We start from the raw sequence: 27,341 nt of genomic DNA on the forward strand, positions 1-27,341 counted from the left end.
AGTTACCTACCAATGAGGGTTATGGCAGATGTCAGTTTTCCTTGCCACTGTCCTCCTGGTTCAGTGTTCAGGTCTCGGATGCGTTCCATTATATTTCCATAGCATACAAACCCATCACCTACATAGCCTTTCTGGCAGGTACACCTGTGAAAAGAACACAACTAACTTTTAGCATCAGTTTGGATGCAGATACTGTTGTATCATTAAAATGTTAATGAGAGTGTAGCAGGGCAGCTGCCCTGTACTGGCCCTTTAAGAGCCAAACCCCAGCCTGGAGCAGGCCCAGGGAGTTCAGCCCAGCTGGGCGGCGCTGGCCAATTAAGGCCCAGCTGGGAGCTATAAAAGGGAAGGGCTGCTTCAGCAAAGGCAGTGTGAGCCTGGCTGCCGAGGGAGCAGGACGCTCCCTGGAGCTAGGGCAGGGCTAGAGAGCCAGGCTGGGCCAGGGCGCTCGGACAGCCAACCGGCCAGCCTGCTAGGCCTGCGGCAAGGCCTGCTGGAGAGACACCAACCCCCGGAAGGGGGGCTCAGAGCGAGTGACTTGGGCACTGCCGGAGGGCAGTGTGGCGAAGAGAGCAACGCGACCGGAAGGTTCCAGAGGGGAAACGCCACGTGAGCGGAGGCCTGTGCGGGCAGAATGGACTGATCCTGGGGACAGATGACGGACCCCCGCTACGGTGGTGAGTGACCCCCCTCACAGAGAGCTAACTGAATTGTTCTGAATTGCTAATTTGAGTTTGATGATTTGCAAATCTAGTCCATTTCACATTTTGACCAGTTCTACAGTCTGTCAAGTAGCACTTGATGAATAAATGGTTCCTCAGTTTTCTGTCACTTATAAGGTAACTTTAATACACGTATCATTAGTTGAGCAGCAGTATTTTTACTTTACTACAGTAACATTTGTGTCCCACCTTAGCACAAGATCACATGAGGTGATGAAAATGACATTGCAGCAAAGAGAGAGTTCCAAAATTAAAGTCTATTTGCCAGATTTTATAGTTTCTTTAAGATAAACTTCCTTGATCTTGTCTGCATTAATTACATTCTAGAAGACTTACGCAGTGTTGCCCTGGACCGGGGATGGGGACGGAGGCTGTGCACTCTGCCCTGTAGCCCATCCCTAGGGACGGCCTGAGGGTGGTGGGGGACCACACAAGTTACCTGTTGGCTTCTCCCTGGGGCCAGTCCAAGCATGGGGGCAGGCGGCCATGCAGGCCACCTGCCAGCACTCCCCAAGGGCGGAGGTGGGGCAGCCTCATAGGCTGCCTATGGTGCTCCTTGGGGTCAGGCCAAGAGGCTGGGGAAGGGGGGCGGGGGTGTCGCATGGCGGCTGGCAACTGCTGCTGGGGGCAGGCTCAAGTACTGAGGGCTGTGCTGCCAGCCAGGGACTGCTCCCTTGGGGCTTTTGCTGGCCCCATGTGGTCATTCGTGAGTATAACTGTCCCCCGAGCTTGCTGCCTCCTTGTAACCATGCATGAGTATAACTGTCCCTGCGATCACACCCTTTCCTTTTCATTGGATACAAAACAGTCACATTTCAGGCACATCCCGATATCCTGGCACAACCAAATCCTGACCTGGCTTTAAGTTATGATAAGAGGAAGCTGCATACCAAATTTGGCGGTCCTAGTGCTTTCTGTTTAGGAGGAGTGAACAAACGGACTCACAGACGGACAGCTAGACAGACAGATGCACGTTTCTAAAATACATAGTCAGAGAAAGAGGGTTGATATGAACTCACATGATCACAAAGCTGCAGCCACACACATCTGAAGCCATGTTTGTATCTCCCACAATATCCATTGTATCTACTACCTATTGAAAATTATTTGTCCCTTTTCAACAATGCAAAGGGGGTGATGGTTGAAATATTGATCTCAGTCTAACAGTATTTTTGTCAATATTACTGATGGCTTAGCATAATTCCTCTGCAGACATCATGATATGAAATCACATACTTCCATAGTGTGTATCTGTTTTTCCTCAATGTGTGCGCAACTGCCCTCTACTGGATGAAATGTATCAGCTGTTCAAATACCCAATCACACTGCCCGCTAGAGTAGCGATGGGCAATGTAGGATAGTGAGTGGCTGCATGAACGGCCCTCCTTCATTTCAGCAGGATACAAGATTGTTGTACCCAAGAGGCTCTCCCGGGATAGGGTAGTTTTGCTAATTCCTCTTGCATGCCTAGAATTTACAAGGTGTGCTGACTGAACAACAGCAGCACTGTGATTGGATGCAGAGGGAGTGCACAGGTCTCAGTCAATGTTGTGTGCAGTCAGCACGCATATCACCTCATGTGTCATTGCTTTATACACATTACTTTAGTAATACCAGTAGGAAAAACGCTACACAGATGGAAACCAGTGGAACTATGTGCTTGGGCAATGGTAAACAAAATGTTTCACAAGCCACCCATAGAACCACAATGGGCCACAAGCTGATTGCCACTGAGCTAGACTCTCCGGAGGAAGTTAGACCTTACACTGTTGAAATAGCACAACCACAAATGTTTCTGGAGTAGCTGCTAGAGCACATAAAAGGTCCTGATTTTTCAAAAGCAAATAGCAATTTTGGATGCCTGCCTTTGAAAAACCTGGAAGTGGCTGGATTATGAGGAGATGAGGTGCCTAGTTCTTTCTGAAAATCAGAGCCCGTTACAGTGTCTCAAGATGGGCATTCAGAATCATTAGCTGACTTTAAAAATGTTCCTGCCCTCTTCTTCACCAAGGCTGACACTGTTATTTTGTACTTGCTTGGTTGCGTACAGGCCCCACTGTGTGATTTAAGCAGTGACTGCAGCTGAAATGAAAAAAGCACCCTTCCCAGTTAAATGAACAGCAAGTTACATTATCAGATGAGCCTTATACTTAATGGTTCATCTGACTGAGTTTTCTACAAGCTTCATTAAAGAAGGAATATTATTACCACACAATTGAAAGAAACTTCTTTCTATAACCAAACTATCTCCAGGTGTTCACCTCCTGCTTATATTTATTATGCATGCACATCTTCTGCCAATCTCACACGCACATCACATGTTCTTCCCTAAAGTCCACAGAGTCCCCCCTGAGGGTATATCTACAAAGATTTTTTGAAAAACGGACATTTTTCTGAAAAAAAACTTCACTTACGTCCACACTGCACCCACATGGCAATCACGTTCATTTGAAAGTAAATTGAAAGAGCAAAGGGGTTTTCCTGGCATTGGTAATCCTCTTTCTATGAGGAAGAAGCCTTTTTCTGAAAGAACTCTTTTGGAAAAAGGCGTGTGTGGACAGGGAAGAGGGAGTTCTTTTGCAAGAAGAGGAAAAAGCACAGGTGCTCTGGTGGCCACTCTGTCCATAGTTATCACAGTTTAAATGCGAGATAGCGTCCACACTGAATGGATGCTATCTTTAAAAAAAGCAGATTGCTTTTTTGATGTGCTGTGGCAGTGTGGACACGTTGTTTCGGAAGATGTTTTCCCAGAAGATCTCTTCTGGAAAAGCTGCTTCTGAAAGAAGCCTACAATCTAGATGTAGCCTGAGTATGGAGAACTAGAGGTTTAGAAGGAGATCTAGGATTGTGGTCAAGAGGCCCGTGTAGTGCCCTCTATCAACACAGTGGAAAAAGAGCAGGAATGTTAATACAGACTAAAAGCTGTATTACTTTCCCTGGCAAGCCCTCTATACTGGTGAATCTTTCCCCTCTTTAAGGGGATCCCTAGCACATCTGTACTGCCATAGAGCCTGAGTTAGGGTCCAGGGACTCCAGATCTGCTGCAGAGGCGCTTAGCCTTCTTTGCCTTGAAATATTTTTCGGCTGAACCCTTCTTTCTGTGGGGGAAGGGCAGTGGTCAGGCAAGTCTCATGCTGTGAGTATAAGAATGTAGAGTGTCCTAGTATCTGTCCTTAAACAGAGAAACAACTTGGCAGGGGAAGCAGTGCTTGAAATAATACAGAAATCAGATGAAGGCTTGTAAATTAATGCCGCCTTCTTTTACAGCAAGGCCTTGTCCAGGAAAAGATTGCAGAACACATTCTTTTGTGCTCATTTCTAGAGCCATAAACATTTTGTAATTCTAGCTTTTGCTTGGGAGCAAAGCTTTCAATTTGAACTTCTCTTGCCTTTTAAATGACTTTATTAGCTCTCTTTGTTGAGGCAGGGAGCAGCCAGGCAATTGTCTGTATTGGGCAACTTTTGTCTCTTTTGTTTGGCCTGGTACTAGCTGTAAAGTGTGTGTGTGTGTGTGTGTGTTATTTTGAACGGGGTTCCTTCAATCCACTGTTTTTCATAAGGAAGGACATCATCTGGGGAGGAGCAGGCCTAATACAAAGCAGGCTAGGTTATTTCAAAATCTTTGTGGGACTGAAACAGGATGGGGAAGACGCACTACACCAGTTAAGTAGGGATGGGACTTGTGGGGGAGCGCTGCTTACCCAAGCAAAGGAATGGGGAAGCAGCCCCCTCTCTCCTTTTAGAAGAAGAGAGAGCTAGTTCCCTGCTTCTCCTCCATAGTTACCTTGTGTGCAGGAAAGAGGCTTAGCTACATAACTAGTATTTTTCATTTTAGGAACAGAGTCAAAATAAAGAAAAGTAAAAAAGAGGAGAAACGTCAGGGGAAAGGTTTATGCTCCAGCTACAGGGCAAGGATTAGGGGCTTTGTTTTGCTTGGCACTGCCCCAAAGAGGTTATAGTTGAATGTGCTCCCCAATAATCTGCCCTATTAACCAGCCGAGCTGCCATATTTTGCACCACTGAAGTTTCTTAGGGTACGTCTACACAGCACGCTTATTTTGAAATAAGCTATTTTGGAATCCCCCCCCCCCCCCCCCCCCAGGGCCAGCTTTAGGAAGTGCAGGGCCCAATTTGAACCATTTCGACAGGGCCCCGGCAGCTAGGATTTTTTGTTGACCAAACAAACAAACCACACACAAATTTTGGTTGAGCAAAAAAACCAGCACACACACACCAAAAAAAAGTCACAGCCCCTTTAAATGCCCAGCTACAGCGCAGAATCCCGCCTTCCCACCAAACCCAGGGGCTGACTCACCCCTCCTGCGGCACACACAAGCCGCTGTGCTCCTCCAGGGCCAACGCCCCCTCCCGCAGCGCATCCGGCACACCAGCACACTTCTGGATTTAGGGCTTGGGGCCCTTTTAGGCGCAGGGACTAATTCAGGGGAATCAGGCAAATCGGCCCAAAGCCAGCCCTGTTCCCCCTCCGCCCCTGAAAGGGCTTATTTCGAAATAGCAGGTCTACACTCCAGGGAAGCCTCAAAATTAGTCTGAGGCAGGCTCCCCTAATGTGGACATGCTAGCTCAATTTAGAGTGCCAGGAGGCACTGGAGAGTAATTACTTTGAATGGAGCTGGGGAGGAACTATTTCGAAATAGCAGCCATGGAGTGCCCATGCTACTGCTATTCCGAAATATTTCGGAATAAGCGTTATTCCTCATGGAATCAGGTTTACATATTTTGAAATAAGCCATCTGTTATGAAACTATTTCGAAATAATGGAAATGCTGTGTAGACGCCCGCATTGTTATTTCAAAATAACGTCAGTTATTTCGAAATAACTGCTGTGTACAAGCACCCTTAGTGGTCTTCAAGGACATAGCTATATATAACATTTCTTCAAGATAGAAGTTATTTAAAATCTTGTAGTGCAGAAAAGGCTTACACGGGAAAAGAAAAAAAACAGTAACAGTTTTAATTTTCCAGGCTACTGCTATTTTATAACCCCAAACTAGCAGGTGCAGTGTCTTCCTCTAAACAAAGAGCTTCCAAAGGAAGCTGAAGTATCAGAGGCAGCAGGCCAGCGGTACAACTGTGCATTGAAATAAACCAAACAAACTGTGAAGGGAGTGACCCAACAGCAGCATACAATTTCCAGATCTGAGGGAGCAGAAAAACATTCTGGGTCTAGCTCAGGTCCAACAAAATCACTTATTTTCAAGTGTAACAAAGGAAGAAGAACTAGAAGTTGGAGACAGAGCCACAATCAAACACAGCAATGCCATCACTTCCATCTAGACACGCGATACAACAGCAGCATAAGTTACTCTTAATTATGCCTGTGCCCACATCTAACTATTACAATTCTCATTCAGATTTTTTTTTCATTTTACTATAAATGGCTTTCCCTACAAACTGGAAGTTCCTGTTTTTCAAAAAAAGTCCAACTTTTTGGGGACATCAAGAATTCCTTCCCTTCTCCTTTTTGTCACAGATTGCAAACAAATGATTTTTAGAAGTGTTTGCTTTTTTTCTGAGTTAGAAATGTAAAATAAAATAAAATAAAATAAAACTTCCTCAATTCTTGAAAAGTTAAGGTGGTGAAATGAAAAATTATGAAGTGGGAAAGTAAACCCTTGAATGCCATTCGTTTTACTTTTGATTGTTTTCTGCTTGTGTTAATTTCATTTTTACTAGTTTAGACTGTAGTGGCAGAGTTGCACTGCTGGTTCCAGAGTTAACCCAGATATTAAATCTTCTAAAAGTTTCTTGTTTCAAATCCCACCTAAAGGATAATCTTGATTGACTTGATTTGAAAACTTTTTTTCAGATTTTTTTTTTGTGAAATTTTTTTAGAATTGATTTTTGTTTTAAACCTCAAAGTCTGACAAGATAGAAAACTGTTTACCACCCAGTGCTACGTCAGTTGTCATTATCACAAAGTAGACGGTGAAGCACAGAGATGGGGCTATGTAACCTGCTCCAAGATAGGCAAAAGAACATTCTGTAGAAACTTTCACTAAATATACCGTAATTTATAATAGAAAAAGTTCCATTAGCGTTGTAAGCACAACCAGCATAGCCTTCTTAAACCAAGAAAATTCTTTTATGCTAAGTATGAACACCTTTTATGGAAAGTATTTTTGACACCAGATAGGAATTATTACCAAATATTATCAGCCATATTCTGGTCCTGAAAAGTAGCATTACAAATATACACTTATAAACTAAGCATTTGTCATATTACAACGTTGTTTGAGAATGAAAATGATTCATAGTTTAGCTCGTTGGCTTTAGTACTGCGTTCTAAGGTTAAGAATTAAACTACAATACATATTCTCTGTAGAATTATGCTGTATAATTTTTTGCTAATTTATTGTTGCACCAACTACAATATCACCATACTTGTTTGTTTTGAAGCCTATTGAAATCAGTGAAGACCCATTTACAGCTAGTCCCCAAGTTACAAATGTATCGATTTACGACCATTCGTAGTTACGACCAACTCCCATTAAGCGCATTACAAGCCAGTCCCTGAGTTATGAACGCAATCCACACTTACGAACATCACGGCCGCGTTTAAATGAATGGGGTCCAACTTACAAACAAATCAAGTTACGAGCAAGTGTTTGGTACGTAACTCGTTCATAAGTCGGGGACCAGTTGTACTTCAGTGGACACTGGATCAGGCTATAAGTGAGCAATATACATTCAATGTCGTACATGATTTTCTCACAATGCTGAACCATTTTGCTGCACCCAACACTGTACCAAGCATTATTCCTGCACTAGCAGGATCTAATATGCTCCAAAATTGTATAAAGTGACTTTGTAAGAAATTGTCAGTGATACACTACTGAGAGAGGCTACTACAGGCAAAAGGCGATGGCAGAGCCAATTTAATTAATAGAAAATATAATCAGTGAAAGATTTAAGGAGGAAAAAGACTTACGCAATTTGTCCTGGTGCATCCATAGTACATTTAGCATTTTTATGGCAGGTGTTGTTAGTCTCACAGATATTTGTCATACTGCATCCTTTCCCAGGTACTAAGTTTCTGTAATGTTCTTTGCATTCACAGTGGGACTAAATCGGAAGAGAAAGACAAAGGTTAGATTGTATTTCACATTTCATTAGTGACTTGCTATTTTTCAGCATTTTTCTGTCACAAAATCCATGTCAAGGATTTAAAGACAACTTCAAAAAGCTCAGGTAAGTACCCAGAAATTCAGCTGCATCTATGCAACTGTGATAGTGTGGACTAGGCCCAAAGGCCCCCTGATGGAGGCCTCAGAGTTCTGCCACACTTATCCCAGGATAGGAGTAGAGAGGTCCTCCATTCAGGCTAGAATGGCTGCATGTAAAGCAGCCAATCAGAGGCCAGGAGAGCCTTTAAAAGGAGCTGTGGAAGAGCGCACAGGGGCTGTTGCTTGAAGTCAGAGAAGAAAGGAGTGCAGGCCTGGGTGCCTGGAAGAGCAATAGGGCCATGAACAGCTCAGTGTGGGCAAGGACCAGGGGAGCACTGAAGGAGCTCCTGGCTGGCTACTAGGAGTGAGGCAAATAAAGTCTGCTAGCAGGGACTGGGAAGCAAGATGCTGGCTGGTGGCTAGGACTGAGTAGAGCTTGAGCCTGGGGAGGGCTTCAGAATACTAATGTCTCTAGGAAGGAAGCCCTAAGGATACAGCCTCATACTGGGGCAGGCTACTTAAAAATCAAAGCCCAGGGAGGGCTAGAGAGAGACAGTCCCCAGTGGACTGTATACCATAGAAGAAGTCTGGTTTGGTTAACATGCAGATAGTGTGTGACTTTGCTGGAGCACTGTGTCACTGAAAATACCACTGACAGGGGTCCCAAGAACTAAAGAACACAGACACGCCCAACCAGAGGGATGCCCACGAGATGTGGGAGCCGACTTCATTACAGCAGCTTATCCAGATTTATTCAACTCTTTTCTAAATTTTATCCCATCAAAAGGCTAGTGAAGTCTGGCTTCCAATAATATCCTTAAAAAAGGAATACAATTCTTTATGTGCCATTGCCTTACAAGGAAGCATTTATTAAAATGAGTGTGGCTAGGTCAAATTTATAATCAATATTCACACAGACCTTTCCTTCCTTGGAAAGATCACAAAACATTGAATAAACTACAGTGTATTCATATAGCATCCATGAAATGCAGCCACCTCTGGAATGGCAAAGGCCAACAAACCAGCACACAGTAGACTGCAAAATAGTTGGGAGGAGGCAACATTTATGGGCAAGGACTCCCAGGCAAGCCCTACCTCTTACAAAAGGTGCCAGGGGAACATTAATGTCCATTCAGAACAGATGCGGAGGAGGGCAGAGAAAAAGAAAATGACTTGCCTAAGGTCACTCAGAAGCCCATGGCAGAGCTAGGAACAGAACTCATGTTTCGAAAGTTTTAACCATTAGGCAAGACTGTCTCCCCACAGGAAAAACTCTTTCTTGGTCCTAGTCAGTTGATTTTGGAAATTCCATGGGCTCCAGTCTGACACTTACCTTTCCGGGACCATCATATTTGCAAATGGTAGATTCTGTAGGGCAATTTCCAGATATCCCTTGGCAAGGGTCTATTGGTAAGCAAACTTGGCCATCCCCTTTGTAACCTTCTTGGCAAACACATTTATGACGATTAGGTCCAAGGTAGGTGCAATAAGCATTTGGATCACAGACTGTTTTTGAGCAGGGGTTGATAGCTTGAAAAAACAATAGTCAAACAAATTAATAATTATCCAGAAGTTGCAAAAACTGAGCAAAAGGCTAGTGAAGCCTATTAATATCAAGCAGAGCCAATAGAATAAGCTGCCTAGAATAGCTAAGTCCAAAGTATTGTATCAATATGAAGGTCTGAGATAGGAACAACTATCTGCGGTTTTTGTATGTAAGGGTACGTATACACTGCAGCGTTATTTCAGAATAACTGACATTATTCTACACCACAAGCCTTCATTTCAAAATAATGTTGAGCTGGAGGACTTCTTACTCTGACTCCTGTAACCCTCATTTCACGAGGCACAAGAGAAGTTGGGGAAAGAGTGTCCTTCCTTTGACTTCCTGCTGTGGAGACAGCGCCAAAAGCCGACTTAAACTAAGCAATTGGAGTAGCTGAAGTTGTGTAGCTTAATTCAACTTTAGCCCTGCTGTGTAGACATACCCTAAGTGACCTTTAAACTTGGCATGTTGGGTTATTACCCAATTAAACCTGCAATAATGCACTCATTTAAAAAGGAACTTAAACGACTGCCTGCTTCTTTGTTGCAGTGTGATCATAGAGGATCAGGGAAATGACACAACATAAAATAACTGCTCTAAGGCAGGTTAGATTAGCAGGAAAATGTCACTCAGCAGAATGGGTCTTCCTTTAGGGTACATCTAGACTACATTTGTTAGTTGGAAAAAGCTACACAAAAAGTGATCCGCATTTTGCGTAGCTTTTTTCGATACTGTTGTCGGAAGAGGCTTTTCTGACATTTGGCCCATCTAGACTGGCCCAAATGTCAGAAGAACCCGCTCTTTCGAAAGCCCCCTTCTTCCTCGTAGAACAAGGAAAACAGGGGCTTCCGAAAGAGTGCGTTTGCTCTGCCGCAAAAAAAAAAAAAAGCAGAAAAGCAAATGCGTTCCCTGGATGTGGTGGAATTTTTTTGGGATACCTCCGGTATCCTGAACCCACCCCACAATCTAGCCATACTCTTATACAGCAGAGATGGAGTCCTAGTTCTCATCAGTTCCAGATTATTGTACCCCTTTCAGGAGCTCAAGCACAAGCTTTCCCCCTTCTCCCTCACCGAACTGAAGCATGTAACTTAGCTTTGTAAGGCACCAGTGGCATGATGCCACAGGTAGTTGTCCTGTTTGCCACCCCCTATTGTGACATGCGTAAACCCCTCTGGGGCTCACCCCCCCCCCCCCCCGGTTGAGAAACACTGATCTAGATGAGTTGATGTCCTCCTTGGAAGACCTTCGTATTTCCCTGATTGAGAACCACTGCCATAGAGAAAGTGGCGAGGAGTCCTGTGGCACCTCATAGACTAACAGAAAGTATTGGAGCATAAGCTTTCGTGGGCAAAGACCCACTTCATCAGTTGCATCTGATGCAGTGGGTCTTTGCCCACGAAAGCTTATGCTCCAACACTTCTGTTAGTCTGAATCTGCAAAAGCAGCGAGGAGTCCTGTGGCACCTTATAGACTAACACGGCTACCCCTCTGATACTTGACACCATGCCATAGAGAAATGGCCCATGAGTGCTTTAGTCCATTTCCTCCATATTGCTGTTGGAATAGCCCCTGCCTGAGATGGGGGGGCTGCTCCAGATTGGATTCAGAAGTGGAGGACTGCTCCACCTGCGGCCCCTTTAACCAGTTAAACTGGTTAAACTAAGGCTACATCTACCCTTCAGGCTTTTTGTGCCAGTACAGCCATTTTTGCACAAAAACTTGCGGAGAGTCTACACTGCACGCACGTTCTTGCGCAAGTAAATTTACAGTAAGGCGTTGGAACAGAGGGCTTCTTGCGCAAGAGTTATTCTTTTCCCCACGAGGAATGTCATGGCTCCTTCCCGATCTGGCATGATAAATGCAGAAGCGGGGGCCAGCATGTGTACTCCAAAGCCTTACCTACCAGGCTTTGGTATAAAACTTCCCCCAAAATCTTAAAAACCTAGATCTTGGGAATAAAACTTCTGTTGCCACCACCCAAATGTTGATAAAGAAATTAGGGGAAAGATCATTTGGGAAATCTCACCCCTAAAATAAAAATCAGGGCACACAATTAATCACTGCCAGGTTAATACAAAGAAAAGAAAACTTTTATTATTACAACAATATTCCTTTTGCAAGTACTGTATAATGACTAGATAGGAAGGTAACAAAATATACTCATGGAGAAACTCCATGGGCCTAGAACTTAGTTACAAAGAAAAGCCAAAACATCTTTTAACCAGTACCAGATCTCAGATCCCATACCCAACTCTTAAAACAATAAAGCCTAATGAAACTATCTAAACTTTACCCTATTTACAGAAAATGAAGAATGGTGTCTTGGAGAGAGAGAGACATGCTTGTCCCTCTCTGTAGCTGTAGAGAACACACCCAGAGACAAAAAGAGAAAGGAAAAAACTCAAATTCCTTTATCCCAGTTTGAAAGTCCCACCTACATTCCTACTGGTCACTCCACTTGGCTAGGTGTAGTTAACCCCTTAATCCCCAGGCTGCTGGTTAACCCTCATAAACATGACAAGGAATAAGCCCTCTTGCGCAAGAAAGCAGTGTGAACAGGCAACAGGGGTTTCTTGCACAAGAAACCCCTATGGCTAAAATGGCCATCACAGCTTTGTTGCACAAGAAAGCATCCACACTGCCATGGACGCTCTTGCGCAAAAGCACATCCCTTGCACAAAAGCACATGGCAGTGTGGACACACTCTAGCACAAGACCTTTTGCGCAAGAACTCTTGCGCAAAACAGTTCTTGCGCAAGAAGCCTGCAGAGTACACGTAGCCATAATGTTTAACTGCTTAACCATTTAAATGGGATTTTACATCCCTTTTTGGAACCCAATAGTTCCATGAGTAGTTTTACTGAAGTCAGTGGCATTAGTGACGTGTTTAACTGCCCACCACTGGGAGTAAAAAGCTGTTGAAGATCTGGCCCTGAATCGTAACACTGATAGTAGCCAATGGGGAGATTGAAGCACAAGTTGTTGCCCATGATTCCAAAGTGAGTATCTTATTTGAACTAATTAATCCATCCTTGAACCAACTCACTGTGTAGTTTAAAAAACTGAACTTACTGGCAAATTTTGCCATTAGTACCCTAGATAAAATATAATATAGCACCATTGTTTTCAAACTTTTGGTGACCTCTTTCACACACCAAACCTCTGAGTGTGACTCCCACCTTTAAATTAAAAACCTTTTTTTATATAGTTAACACTATTATAATTGCTGGAGGCAAAGTGAGGTGGGGGGAGGGGGATGAAGGCTGACAGCTTGTGACCCCCCACATAATCTCATTGCCCCCGTGTGAGAACCCCCATATAGCGGAATATAATTGTGCTTGTTTTAGAGTATAGGACAACAGCTCACTGATGGGAGATGGGAAGAAATGTCTCTATGTTTTTTTTTTTTTTTTTTTTTTTTTTTTTTTTTTTTTTTTTTCAACTTTCTCCTGAAACATCAGGCACAAAGCAACTGTTGGAAGCAAAATACCAGTTGAGAGAGATCTTGGGTCTGATCCAGTACAGACATTTCTGTGTTACTAGGTAAACACGACTGAATCTTCAGCAACACAATTTGGCTAGAATTATTAGAATAATAATGTCATGTCATAATGTAATAATAGAATAAATAAAAACAGTTTGACAGTTCAAGTGGCACAGTGAGTGTGGTAGAGACTACACTGTGAAAAACTTTTTGCCCCAGCAGAGATCATAGGCTTTCATACTTCATCAAATACTGGAAAAATGGCATGTGCTAAATTTGTCTGAAAGGTTTGTGTTTGGGCTCAGTGATGCAGCTGCGTCACCGTGTAGCGGGACCTCTCTCAGCAAATGTAAATTGTTGTTCGCCTATACTGATTTTAAGGCTGCCATCGGGGGATTCATGGCCCGTTGGGCTTGACATGTACTTACGTTCACATTGTTTGCCATCTCTGTAGTAATTTGGAAGACATGTACACTCCAACTTGGTTTCATCTTCACTAGAAATAGAGCATCTGGAGTTTTCAGGGCACTGCAAAGCCTCACACTCAGGTATTGCTGGAGAGAAAGAAGGCAAAAAGCTAGACTATGGCTGAACATCACACTAATGAACATTACACTCTCCATCCTTCCGCTGTACAAGAACCAATGCAGCATTTAGATGAGCAAGGCACCGTGGAGTGGGGATGTGACCACTGTTAGTGGTGATTGATGATGAAATGATGAGGTAATAATGATCACAGGTCTTTGTTAGGTTTAGATGTGATGGAGTCTGAGTTGGGTGTATATATTTTGCTGCGGTACTCTCAGGCATACTAAACTAATATATTTAGTCCTCACCAGCAGCCACTACAAAGAAGTAGGTGACTATGTCCTGATGAAAAGCCCCATACTTACGCTGATCACAGTTCAGGCCTTTGTAGCCAGACAAACATGTGCATCCTCCATCCCCTGTAATTCCACTGTTGCACACTCCATGAGCACAGGTGCAAACTATATGTAGAAATGGATTGGTTTGGGTAAATAAGCAGATTTGAAACAAGGTTTTGAGTGTTTTTTTTCATGCCATTAATGATTTAGTCCCAGTAATTAAACACTACTGTTTTTGACACTCAGGGTACAATTTTCAAAGATGGCTAACTTGACTCAGATTTGATAATGGGACCCCAGACTTTAAACATCAAGTGGAACAGTTGCCACCCTAATATTAAGGCACACAGAAGGGAGTACATTAGCCACTTAAAGGGCATAAGCAAATAGGTCAAACTCTACAGCAGGTCTTATTTTGTCCCTCTGCTGTTGTGTACATTGGAAAGACAAAATCAATGTTTCTGGGGACAAGGAGCGTACAGAATTCGGTGGCTGACAGTTTTCACACACAAAGTTGCACATACACAGTTTCAGACAATGCTGAGGCCCCTTTGCAAATTTGTTCCTTTAGCCTCATTCTACTTAAATGGTTCCCCAGTATAATTATTTCACTTAGGGATGTGATGTATTATTGAAAAAGTTGTACTGGTAATGCCCTAGTGTAGACACAGTTATGTCAGCATAAAGATGACTTTTACTAGGACAGCTTATTCCCCTTCATATACTGCATTACGCTATACCAGTATAAAGCACTTCTATAAGGATAGCTATATAGCACCTATTTTAGGGGATTGTGTTGTTTTAGCTATACCAACATAGTTACATTATTACAACTTTCTGGAGTAGACTAACCCTTGGTCTGAATGCACAACAGGAGTTAAGTGCCCAAGTCCCTATTTCATACACCTAAGTCCTGGTTTCAATACCACTGTGATGCACCCCTTCTTCCACCACACCTCGTAGGTGTCTAAGCTTTTTCAGTGAAAATTCTCTAGATGCCTATGTCTCAGCCTCTGAGAGTGTGCACTTTGTGACACCACGGCCCCTATCTCCCACCTAATCCCCAGAGTAATTCACAAACCAAGGAAAGAGAGGTTTTCAGGCACTTAGGTCATGTGTGGGGCCTGATGCCAGCAGCATGCTCAGAGTCTGCTTATCACATCAGGTCTGTCAGGTGAGTTCATACAAAACAGACCGGCAAGTGGCAGAGACTCTCCCCCATAATTTTTAGCCTGGTGATTAGGGAACACACCTGAGACATGGGAAAGATCTGGTTCAAGACCTGACCTGGGATAGGGGGAGCAAGGGATTTGAAGTAGGATCTGCCACCTTTCTCCACCAGACTGTGGAATCTTTTCGTGTGAGTGTGAGTGTGAGAGATTTTCTACAGCCTGGTGGCTCAGAGCACGCTCTCAGAATATGGGAGACCAAGGATCCTCTCTCTCTTAATTTATATACTGAGATAGGCTCACATCAGATGGTCCTGCTCAAAGGTTAGAAAGTGCCCCCAGGAGGTAATTGCTCATACTTCAAATCTCTTCTCGCGGTGAGGAGACTTGACTTAGGTCTCCTCCCCCCATCCCAGCTGAGTGGTCTAAGCACTGGAAAAAATGGTTGAGAGAAGTCCTCCTTCCGCCATCATTTATTTGTGTGAACGGATGGTCTCTGAGCATGCCTGCTGGATTGGGTCCTGCATGTGACCACCCCTCTCCCATTTCATGCTAAAGCATTATAAGGCAGCTACCTCCAAAGAGAGCTCCTAGCTGTGAATTGCAAGCAGAAAGAGGCACCTCATTGCAGCTTGCTGGAACCAAGGTCCTATCACCACGAGAAGTGTGCTTACCACACACCCCTTGGGCGGGCATCTCCTATTGGTTAGCTGAGTGTGGGCCGGTTAGGCCACTACACTGAGGCAATTCCCTGCTTAGTGAGCTGGCTTTTAGGAATCCCGGTTTAAGGTGCTTGTTTCTCACCATTCAATGTGCTAGATGCCTAACACAGCCTATGTGCATTGCAGTGACTTTCCCAGGCACACAGCTCCTTTTTTGCATTCAGCCTTAACATCTAAAGCAGGGGTGAGGAACCCTTTTTGGGCCAGGAGCTGCTGACCCACAGAAAAATCAGCTGGGGGCCACACGCAAGTGAGAAGCAAAAAAGAAAAACCAAACCCTCACTGACATGGCCCCCAACCGAGAAGGAGAAAGACACTCCCCACATTCCCCTCACATATCAGAGCTTAGGGGGGCCCAGTCTAGTAGATTTTGTGTGCTCCAGCCCCAAACTAGGGGCTGCAACAGGCCCCCGGGCCTTAGGTTCCCCACTTCTGATCTACAGCTACATTTGAGGTATTGCTGAAGGCATATTTGTTGCTAGTTGTACCAATGCACAATCTCCATGGGCTCCTAGAGAATTTTGAATATTTCAAACAGCTGAAATATCCAAAAGCTGGAACACTAAAGATACTGAATTGATTCAAGTGTACCACCTGTAGGACAATGTTGTCTCAATAGCATTTATATGAATCAATACTGGCATCCAGTGGACAACTATTGGAAACAATGTGCCTTTGAGGCTGTACAGTTACTGTGATTATTGCAGGAAGCTCACTAACAGAATATTTAAGTAACTGTCCATTCATGACTGTATTTTGGTTGATGGCTTAGTACTGATGTACTCTGATTTTCATACTCTATTGTATTTATTTGGTATTTTTGCTACTGTTTTGGGGTGTAATTATATGCCTTGGTTACCATACTTTTAGTTAGGAAATTTATTTAAAATACTGCAAGTTACCATTTGATAGGTTACCATACAATGGTAAATACCACAGTTATCTCTCTCACACACACTTAGAACGAAATAAGTATGTGACCATGGAAAATATATGGAAGGAAACATTCCAACACTTACTGTGAGATGACCTGGGTAATTTAGCAGGTCCTTCCATATCTAGTTTATTTGATTACTAGCAGACTTACTTGCCATTGCCTGGGTCCTTCAGGACAGAGGGCTGGAGATGGGTGGGTGGGTGGGTGGTTAAGACAGGGCCTTAGTTAAGACAGGGCCTTGGGGATGTGAGGGGGTCAGTGTAGGAGTCAGGGCAGGGAGGTGTGTGCAAGAATGAGGACTGGGGGGTGGGGAAGAGCTCAGGACAGAGGTTCCCATCCTGTATGGACCTTTTCTCTCCCCCCAGTTCCTCCACAGCTGCCAGGGGGTGGGGGGAGAGGGCTTGGGGCAGGGGAGCTATTTACCTGGTGTGCTGGCAGGCAAGATGGAAGAGCCTCAGCCCTGCTGGCCAATCCCTTGATGGAACCGCTGCCCCCAGTGGACACTCTGCAGGATAGCTCTCCCCTGCAGGCTCACTGCCCCCAGTGGCCAATCTCAGTATTGTGTCCCTCAGAACAGCTTAGCCCCCGCCCCTTCACTTTCCATGTTATGGAAAACAGTCCCTTTCCCAGGGCTTCTGGTTGTCCTGGCACAAACAAACCCTGACCTTGCTATAAGTTAGGTCCGGAGAAGAGAAACTTCATAACAAATTTGGTGGTCCCAGCTCTTACCATCTTAAACAAACAGACTCGCAGACAGAAACACAGACAAAAACCTCGAAAATATCTATATAGATATGATAAAACAAGGATATTTAAAGGTATTTTTCACTGTGCTGCACAAAGATTATTGCCTGTGCAATTCAGCCTACACTGATACAGCTTTGTTTTATTTTTTCACGTCTACAAAAGGAGATAAGATCAGACATACCTGAACTGCAGTTGGGTCCAAATACATTATCTTCGAAACAAGTTTCACAGGCTGTCCCACCAAACCCTGGCTATAGAACACACAAGGGAGATCATTCTTCTATATCATTAAAATATTTGAATACAAGCAGAGTAGCCATACATAAGAAAATGTTATAATGCGATGTGATGGGGTGCACCAACCCCGCACTGGGCCTGATGCAGTCAACCAGGACTACCTGGCTGAGAGAGCCTCATCCCCACAGACCTGTTGGGCATGCTGCAGTTGGAGGACCGGTATAAAGGCCAGTGGAGCAGCTCAATCAGGGCTGACTACCACCGAGGAAGGAGCTGCTGTAGGAGCTCTGGAACAAGAGCTGCAGATGGACGGTGCCATTGAGGCCAGCCAGCGGAGATGGGCCGGAGAAGCTCTCAGCCCGGACGCGACCAGAGAAGAATCCAACATCAGGGAGGCTGGTAGGAAGTAGCCCAGAGTGGGAAGGTAAAACTCCCCAGAGCTCACTGTGTTACCAGTGGATTCCCTGCTGAGCTAATGGTGGGTCACACCCACCACTGACGACTCCCCTGGCCCGGGACCCAGTGGAGAGGGTGGGCCTGGGTCCCCCTACCTCACCCTCATTAGCCCCCAAGGGGGTGCTATAGTTGTGACTGTTGACTCTGGCCACTAGGCCTTATTACCCTGTGAAAAGGGGGGTTGCTAATGACTCTGGCTGCTAGGCCTTATTGCCCTGCGAACAGAGTGTAATTGATGCAGAATCTGGCCGCTTGGCCCCACTGTCCTAAGGGAAAGGAGTGATAATTGACTTAGGACACTAGGCCCCACTGCCCTGAGGGAAGGGTGTGGAAAGGACTCTGGCCACTGAGCCTCACTAACCTGTGAGAAGGGGTATTGCATTGACTGTGGCCGCTAGGCTGGAATGTTGTAAGAGAGAAGGGGCGTAGTGAAAGGACCTTGACCCTAGAGACTGAGACACTCATGGCGTGGAGCAGGTGATGAGAGGCCTGGAAGGCCTAAAGCCCTGCCTCAGAGGGGGCTGGACACACCCACCCTGTGACATGCTGAAAGGACAACAGACAGCAAGCTGGAAAGAAATGTCCCCCAAGATGAGGACTGTTCTTCCTCACATTTATATATTAAAGTTAATTTCTGTCAGTGACTAGCCTGCTCTCATTAGGAACTTAGACCACTTTCACAGAAACTCAGAAGGCTTAAAATATAATCAAGAATGGCAACAGACCTTATCTCATAGCGTTCTAATAATCAATAGTTAATAATTAGGGTTGTCAAGCAATTAAAAAATGTAATCACAATCGCACTGCCCCTTTGAAATGCTGCGGCAGTGTTTCAAAGGGGCAGTGCTGGGGAAGCTTGGGATCAGTGGGAGTCCTGAGCTGACCCCAGGCTCAGTGTAGCTGCCCCTTTAAAACACAGCGGCATAGTTTCTAAGGGGCAGCGCAAGGTGGAGTCCGGGGTCAGCTGGAGTCTCCAGCTGACCCCGGGCTCCATGCAGCACTGCCCCTTTGAAGTGCTGTGGCAGCACTTCAAAGGGGCAGTGCATTAGGAGCCTGTGATCAGCTGGGGACTCCAGCTGATCCCTGGCTCCTCATTGAAAAACCCCTTTGAAGTGCGGCTCTGGAGTGGCACTTCAAAGGGGCAGTGCAGCATTAACACCTGCGATTAACGCGTTAAAAGGATTAATGTGTTAATCCTGTCCCGCGTTAATTGCAGACTTTAATGCAGGTCAATTGACAGTCCTCCCACTAATAACAACAACAATACATGCCTCAGTTCTAACTTACTCCCCATTCTCCACCACCTACCCACGTGCTCTAGAAAATATGAGCTTTTTCTAGAAGGTCAGCCAATGCAGGATGAGGTGAACAAATTTAATAGGTCTTACATGCACATATCAGGAGGGAGAAGAATTTTTTTTTTCTTCTGGGTAGAGTTTATTTAACACCGCATGTATTCTCAGCAAATGGACATTATGGAAACTTTAAGATAAACAGTCATAGGGAGTAATTTGAAGTTTGGTACGAGCAGAAAATTAAAAATAAATAAACAAACTAAATAAAAACCTTCCCACCCCACCCCCAAACTCTCTCTGCAGGCTATTGCTGAAATACTTTAATTTATGTGTTTTTTCTGGTATAAATGAGCCATATTTCCCAGCTGTCATACACAGTATCATTACAAAAAAATGAATGGACTTACTCGGCAAATGCATTTGCCATCCCCATTAATACCCTGAAAACAGCGGCCTCTGTTATTGCATGGTGATACAGCTCCTCCTGGACATTCTACAGAAGAGAAAATAAGAGAAATCAATAAAACTGACTGTGGTGGTTTATGCAAACGAAGTCCTTTATATTAGTGATGGTGGCTCCCAAAGGGTATGGAGAATCAATTCAAATAGGCATTTCAATACATGGATTTTTTCGGAGTCTCCTAAGTATCTTCACTGAGATCTTGGTCTTAATAAACTCCTGTATGGAGTTCAATGGAGTCAGGATAGAATAGAATGGACTGGAAAGACTAAGGTTTTAAAATGTGATTTTAAAACACTTTTCCCTCTAGTTTGACCAGACAGAATTCAGAAGGGCAGAACTCCATGAAAATATAATGAAAAGACTTTGAGTTTAAACTTCTTGTTTTGGTTAAAGGATTGAAAGTCAGCCCAGCAATTGCTATAGTAATTATCTTGTATAGCATCCAAAGGGTCAGTCATTAAAAATTACACTTAGTGATCATATTTGAAGAGAGAAAATCCTTTTCATATAGCATAGTAAAAATACCCTATCTTGGGACATTTGTAGACTGGACAAAGCTCTAGAAAATATACTATTAGGAGCAGTCCTATATCAGCAGAGAGGTAGATAAGAAGAAATAATAGGTTCTTTTCCATCTTGACTCCTTATGATTCTCTAAATCAAAACAATCTCAGATATTCTGTTCTGAAAACACAAGGGCTGTGTCTAGACTCCATCCCTTTTCCGTAAAAGGGATGCAAATTAGACACATCGCAATTGCAAATGAAGCGGGGATTTAAATCCCCGCCGCTTCATTTGCATAAACATGGCTGCCGCTTTTTTCCGGCTCGGAGCTTTGCCGGAAAAAAGCGCCAGTCTAGACGGGGATCTTTCGGAAAATTAAGCCTTTTCCGAAAGATCCCTTATTCCTTTTTTTAAGAGGAATAAGGGATCTTTTGGAAAAGGCTTTATTTTCCGAAAGATCCCCGTCTAGACTGGCGCTTTTTTCCGGCAAAGCTCCGAGCCGGAAAAAAGCGGAAGCCATGTTTATGCAAATGAAGCGGGGGGGATTTAAATCCCCGCTTCATTTGCAATTGCGATGTGTCTAATATGCATCCCTTTTACGGAAAAGGGATGCAGTCTAGACACAGCCATCGGGCACGTCTAAACTACATGGCTCCGTTGATGCAGCCATGTAGATTTGTTTGTTCGGCAAAGGGAAATGAAGCCGCGATTTAAATAATCGCGGCTTCATTTTAATTTAAATGGCTGCCCCGCTCTGCCGATCAGCTGTTTGTCGGCAGATCGGGGAAGTCTGGACGCTCCCCTGCCGACATGAAAGCCCTTTATTGACTTCCCCGGTAAACCTCATCCTACGAGGCATAACGGGGAGGTCGATAAAGGGCTTTCAGGTCAGCGCGGGAGTGTTCAGACTAGCGTGCTGAGCCGACAAACAGCTGATCAGCTGTTTGTCGGCTCAGCGCGGCAGCCATTTAAAGTTAATGAAGCCGCGATTATTTAAATCGCAGCTTCATTACCCTTTGCCGATCAGCCTAATCTACACGGCTCCATCGATGGAGCCATGTAGTTTAGACACATCCAAGATGAGCATGGAGTTTGTTAAATATTTTGCATGGAGAATTATATAAATGTAGTGGTCTAGATTTTAAAAATAGGACCTTCAAGTTAGATTTCGAAATCTATAGCCATGTCAAAATTGGCCAGATTTTCAAGTTTTGCTAACAAGCTTGTTTATTTAGGAGCTTGAATATGTATGTAGACGATTAATGCTAGTTTTCTATTTTTGAAATTATTGGCCAAAGTTAAACTTCTACTATATCCATATTCCTGTATCTGAATAAGGCTCCAATCTAGGAAGCCCTTACATATGTGCTTAACTTTACCATTGTGAGTAGTTTGGTATTACTCGTTATCGTATAGTAAAGTTAAAGTGTAGGACCCTACCAAGCTCAATGACCATTTTGGTCAATTTCATGGTCATAGGATTTAAAAAAATTTAATCATTTCAAATAATTAAATCTGAAATTTCACAGTGTTGTAACTGTAGGCATCCTGATCCAGAAGCAGATTGTGAAGAGGGGAATGCAAAGTTAGAGTGGCGGGGTCATGGTACTGCCACCCTTGCTTCTGTGCTGATGCTGGTGGCAATGCTGCTGTCAGAACTGGATAGCTAGAGAGCAGAGGCTGCAGGCTGGGAGCCCAGCTCTGAAGGCAGTGCCACTGTCTGCAGCAGCACAGAAGGAAGCATGGTATAGCATGGTATTGCTACCCTTTGGCCAGCAGCTGCCATTCTCCTGCCGCCCAGCTCCGATCAGAGTACAGAAGTAAGGTTGGCATGCATGGGTGGTGGGTGCACCTACAGCTGGGGGAGGCAAGCCCCCAGCCTTATCCCTTTTGCTGGAGACCTACATAGTTTGCAGGGTTGGGGCTCAGTGGATCTGATTTCACAAGTGCAGAACGGAATGGGAGTTCTTAGATGCTCAGCTCTTCTGAAAACCTGGGCATTTGATAAGTTGTCTAAACTTTGGGCCCCTTGTTTTGAAAGCCTTGGCCATTACTGCTACTGGTGGACGGAGAGGTGAAGAGTGCAAACATTTGAGATGTCCATGGAAAAATTTAGACTTTTCGTTGAAAAACAGAAAGCTTGAAAACTGAAATATTTGAATGTGCTGCCCTGGCAATGCGTGAAGGGATTCTGAGGGACCAAGTGCCCCCTCAAATTCTGTGGGTGAGAGGGGCAAGGGGCCAGAGCCTCTGGGTATCCCTGGGGACTAGCGGGGAGGCCTGGTTCTGGCAGCAGTGGTCGGCCCCCTTGCACTCACCGGCAGCCATAGGGGGGAAGCAGAGCAATGCAGCTCAACCTCCCTGACTGCAGGCTGCACTGCTCTGCTCCCCTCTGCTGCTGCCGGTGAGTGCAGGGACAGTTTGGCTCCTTGCCCGAGCAATGTGACGGGCAGTTGGGAAAATGGGGTCACATTGCTCCGCTTCTACCCTCAGTCACTGGGGTGGGGGACCCACCCCCTACTGCCAACACCAGGCCTCTTCCACTTGCCCTCTGGCCACACTGCTGGGGAAGGAAGCCTGAGGGGAAAGGCTGGGTGGAGGCAGAGAAGGAGTGGGGAAGAGGCAGCGCAGAGGTGAGGCCTGGGGCAGAGGGAATAGTGTCCCAGCCCTCCCTCAGGTGTCGACAGGAGGCGTCAAATGGCGAGGTGTCCTCCTTCACCAGTTGCCCCGATATGCTGTCTCAGTGCCTCATGGGAACTGAAGTTTGGCTGCCTGCTGTCTCTATTTCCTTTTATTGGCCAGGCTTCCCATTTCAACAGCATCACCTACAATACACTGTGGCGACTTCCCTTTGCCATGAGGGTTGTCCATGGTGTGTCATGGAGAATTAGCCTGTCCAAGGAGCCGAGCCCAACCCAGAAGGAATGGAAGAGTAATGCAGCATGGCAGCATTTCCAACTGAAATATTTCAATATTCATATTTTCACCTATAAACATCAACATTTTGCATGAAATAGATTTTTTTATTTTTGTTGAAATTTTCCACAGCACTCTCCCTGATTTTATGACCTGAGCTAAATGCAACCTCTCAGTGGCAGCTCTTCTATCTGCTCTTCTATTAGCTACATAACTGTGTAGCTTGTGGTCTCCCCTCCAATCTACTGCCAAAGATGCCAGCACAGAACATCACTAGAAAAGTTTGTAAAGGAGGCAAGACCCTATTGCTCCGTTTATAGCACCGCCCTTCCCCCCGCCCAGCTTTAGCACTGGACTTAAATGGTAGAGAGGACATTGTGCTGGTTCTGTGCAAAACTGGTCAAAAAATTGCCATTTTTTTCATCAAAAAGGTTTTGCAGGCCCAGAATGGAATTGGGGGGAAGGAGAAGAAAGTGGGCAAAACCCACTACAGAATAGCTGGGCAATTTGGGTATTTACCTGCAATTGAGTTGACCTGGGTTCAAATCCCTGTTCTATCTGTTTTGTCTTTCTCTGTCCCAATATTCAATTATTTGTACCACATGGAACAGCTCCAACAGGAGAGATTGAGAGAAAGAGAGACCCAGGTTGTAATTCCTACTCCAAATTCTGAGGTGGCCCAGTCTCAAAAGTGCTCATTTTTGTTCCGGTGCAGAACAAAAACCAAATTTTGAAACTTCAGAGTTTTTCCTGAGATGGAATTGTGTTCCAGCCAGCCCTTGTGCTGTGCAGCAGGAGGTGAAATATTTACCCCATGCAGGGAGCTAGCACAAGATATATGCACCACTTATGTCTAATTTAACCCCAAATTCAAGAGTTTAAAGGATACGGCAGCTTTGTTCAGTCCCTCTGCACCAGGGTGAATTGCAAGTGATCTGAGCAGTGAGCAAATAAGTGGATGTGCAGATGCATACACATTATTTCTGTGAACACTTTGGCTGCATACTAATCTATCCCTTAAAGATGAGGCAGTAATCCAGCCAGTGCTATTGACTTTAAATACACTTCTTCCATGAATCAGTCTCTAAACAGATACAATTTTCAGTCCAGTGTACTTTGAACACATTGAAATCATAATGTTGTATTAAGATCTGAGATGAGATAACTGGGACAAGGTAAAACGATAAATACATATTAGCGCTAATGTCCTCACAGAGCTTTTAAATGTTTTCAAGATGCTAGGTCACAGATAAAAATTACTGTTAGGGCTAATGATGATACCAATCAGCTAATTTTGTGAGATACATGGACAACAGTTGTTTTAACTCACTACCTGCAATACTCCCATTGTTAAATGTGCCAGGATAGCAAATACCATAATGGAGAAAGAACTCAGCATTTATACAAAATTCTGGTAAAACAGATTTAAAATATGGCTGACCAAATAATTATTTTGCTGCTGATTTCAATTCTATTTCCCTTTGACATCACTAATACCCTTCTTGCCTCTTGTTTTGAAACTACCACAGCCAGACCTTTGTCAGCTGTTTAAAATTGTAGAACAATATGATAATTTGCTACTTAGACAGATATTGAACTTTCGCTTGAGCTCTATATTCCAGAAGGCATTGGATTCTCCGATCCCTTACACCAGTTTTGCACTAGAGTAACTCCAATTACTTCATTATAGTTAGGCATGCACAAAACCAATGTAAATGAAGTGGTGAATCAGGCCCTTTCTTTCTGTTCAGTGTATCTTTCAAGAAATGGTACAAAAGATACACTTTCCAGTTTAACCCACAAAAAAGAGCTGTGTGTGGTCTGTCTTATGGTCTGAGCATGAGACTAGTAACGGCTGGGAGCTCGGTCCCTTTTAGAATCAGATTATTTATTTTGATACCAGAACCATAGTTAGGAGCCTAATTTTAGATCCCCATTTTAAATATCTTTGGGGGTTTTTTTACATTAGAACATACAATTTTTGAAGTTTTCCAATTTTGAAATTGAAAAATTCTGTTCTTAAAAAAAAAAAATCCCTTGAAAAGTCAGAAAACAAAAACCACCTCAAAACACCACCTCAAAACATAACAGAATGGGACATTCTTTTGAATCTGTCAATGTTTCTGTGGATTTCTTCCTCTCCTCCCCCAAGTTTTTGGCCAGCAATATTGCTTTGTAGACAGAGGGGGTTTTTTAAAAGAAAAAACACTTAAATATTTACTTTTTTGCCTCATAATTTAATTGATTAAAACTATTATTTACTCTGTTTTCCCACTTACTGTTTGTATTACACAAGCAAGAGAAGAATGGACTTAATGTTGCCAACTCCTTGGAAACCATTTTATGTCTTTCCACTCTAATTTGATTATTAGCTACATAGTATATATTCTAATCTATTTTAATTTTCACTTACATTTGTATGGCAAATACATTTCTTAAGACTCTATATGACAGTATTAATAAATAGCTAATATAATTAAGATCTGGAGAAAAAACTAAATGTTAGGTATCTGTATATGCGCCTATATTTTTCTGGGGCTTGTTACCTCACACATATTCCATGTCCTCTGTTGTTATGTCTCTGATGATTGTGTTAACTAGTTATGCAACAAATCTTAGTTTTCAGTGTTTTCTAAATAATGAGCAGAGTAAGTGGCTTTTGTTTCTGCTGGATATAGATTAAAAATCTAAATGGCTGCAGGAGAAAGCAAGCAAGTAAATGGGGGCTAATCTCCAGCAGAGATGGGTGGTGCAAGGGAGCAAGTCAGTGGGAGGGAGGTTTAAAAGAAACACGGTCTAGAGGTGCGGCTCTGGACTAGACCTTGGGAGACGTCGGGCTGAGTGCTGAACTCTGCTGCTGACTTGCGGTGTGACCTTGGCCACATCACTTAAGGCCTAATTTTTAACGGTATTTAGGTGCTCAAAGTTGCAGATGGATGACAGTGGGACTTGCAAAAGTGCCTAATCCAGTTAGGCACCCAACTTCCACTAAAATCAATTCAAAGTCAAATCTGTGTTTTTGGGCACCTAAATACCTTTGTAAATCTGGCTCCTGATTTTTTTGTGCCTCAACTGCACAACTGTGAAAGTAGGATAATACTATAGTATTTCTATGCTATGCAGAAGGCTAGACTAAATGATCATAATGATCCTCCCCCCAAAAAAAATCAGTCAGCAGTTGCACACAAGTGAGAAGCAAAAAATCAACCCCAAAACCAAAAACACACCCCACAAAAACAAAACCAATCAAACAAAACTGACGTGGCCACCGACTGAGAAGCACAAAGACACTCCTCACAATCTCCTTGCACACCAGAGCCTAGGAGGCCCAGGCGAGTAGATTTTGTGTGTTCCTGCCCCATGAGTTGGCTGGAGCACAAGCACTGGCTCCCCAGTGCTGGGGGGAGGAGGAGGGGACGTAAGCCTCAGGGGCCAGATCCAGGCAAGCCAGGGGCTGCATCTGGCCCCCAGGGTTTAGGTTCTCCATCCCTACTGTAGTCCATTTAAAAGGGAATTGGAGTATGGTTCTTTTGCATGGAAGGTTTGCTGTACTGGAATCCTGCAGCACGTGAGGGAAGGACAGAGGAACACCCGTCATGCCAATGTGGCCTATCATTTAAGGAAACAGAAGTACTATTTAAGAGCTTATTTTGTCATCACCATCAAATACAAAAGGTGAAGTATGCTCCTAGTCAGGATTTTTCTACTAGCTTGAGGAAGGAACTGCTTTCCTCTAAACTGTAGGATGCACAGTATGTTCTTAAACAGATTAAGATAAGAGAAGAAAATAGCACTTTTCTTCAAGTGACAGCAGAAACAATGCCTAGACCTTGATTCTTATGCAGAGTTCCTTTTTTCTGTCCAGGATGTTTATTAGGAGGAAAAGGGGGGCCTCTTTACTTGCTCCAGAATCCCTTTAGCAGGAATTCTAACTCTATTCCATTTTGAGCAAACTCTTTCATACCTTAAGACACATGCAGTCCATAACATGGTGTCACAGAATACATTACCATGTATAAACTAATCAAGTATTGTTGTTGTCTTTGTTGTACCACAGGGCAGGATTCTATGCTTCATTAGAGGGGAA

At 44.0% G+C, this 27,341-nt stretch overlaps 1 protein-coding gene across 2 annotated transcripts in view; it reads right to left on the reverse strand.

Moving 5' to 3' along the window:
• Window positions 1-27,341, reverse strand: part of STAB2 (stabilin 2) — a 146,873-nt gene that overhangs the window by 112,802 nt on the left and 6,730 nt on the right. Inside the window, exons 4-10 of one of the 2 annotated variants that reach the window (XM_075938875.1) lie at window positions 19,779-19,864; window positions 17,565-17,634; window positions 13,836-13,931; window positions 13,371-13,496; window positions 9,243-9,439; window positions 7,675-7,808; window positions 11-144 (exon numbers count right to left, since the gene is read on the reverse strand). In XM_075938875.1, the coding sequence (XP_075794990.1) occupies window positions 11-144; window positions 7,675-7,808; window positions 9,243-9,439; window positions 13,371-13,496; window positions 13,836-13,931; window positions 17,565-17,634; window positions 19,779-19,864 (843 nt within the window). The remainder of the gene's footprint in view (window positions 1-10; window positions 145-7,674; window positions 7,809-9,242; window positions 9,440-13,370; window positions 13,497-13,835; window positions 13,932-17,564; window positions 17,635-19,778; window positions 19,865-27,341) is intronic. The other variant, XM_075938882.1, reaches the window with a different exon arrangement.

Source organism: Pelodiscus sinensis, chromosome 1 (genome assembly GCF_049634645.1).
Source record: "Pelodiscus sinensis isolate JC-2024 chromosome 1, ASM4963464v1, whole genome shotgun sequence".
Taxonomy (NCBI): domain Eukaryota; kingdom Metazoa; phylum Chordata; order Testudines; family Trionychidae; genus Pelodiscus; species Pelodiscus sinensis.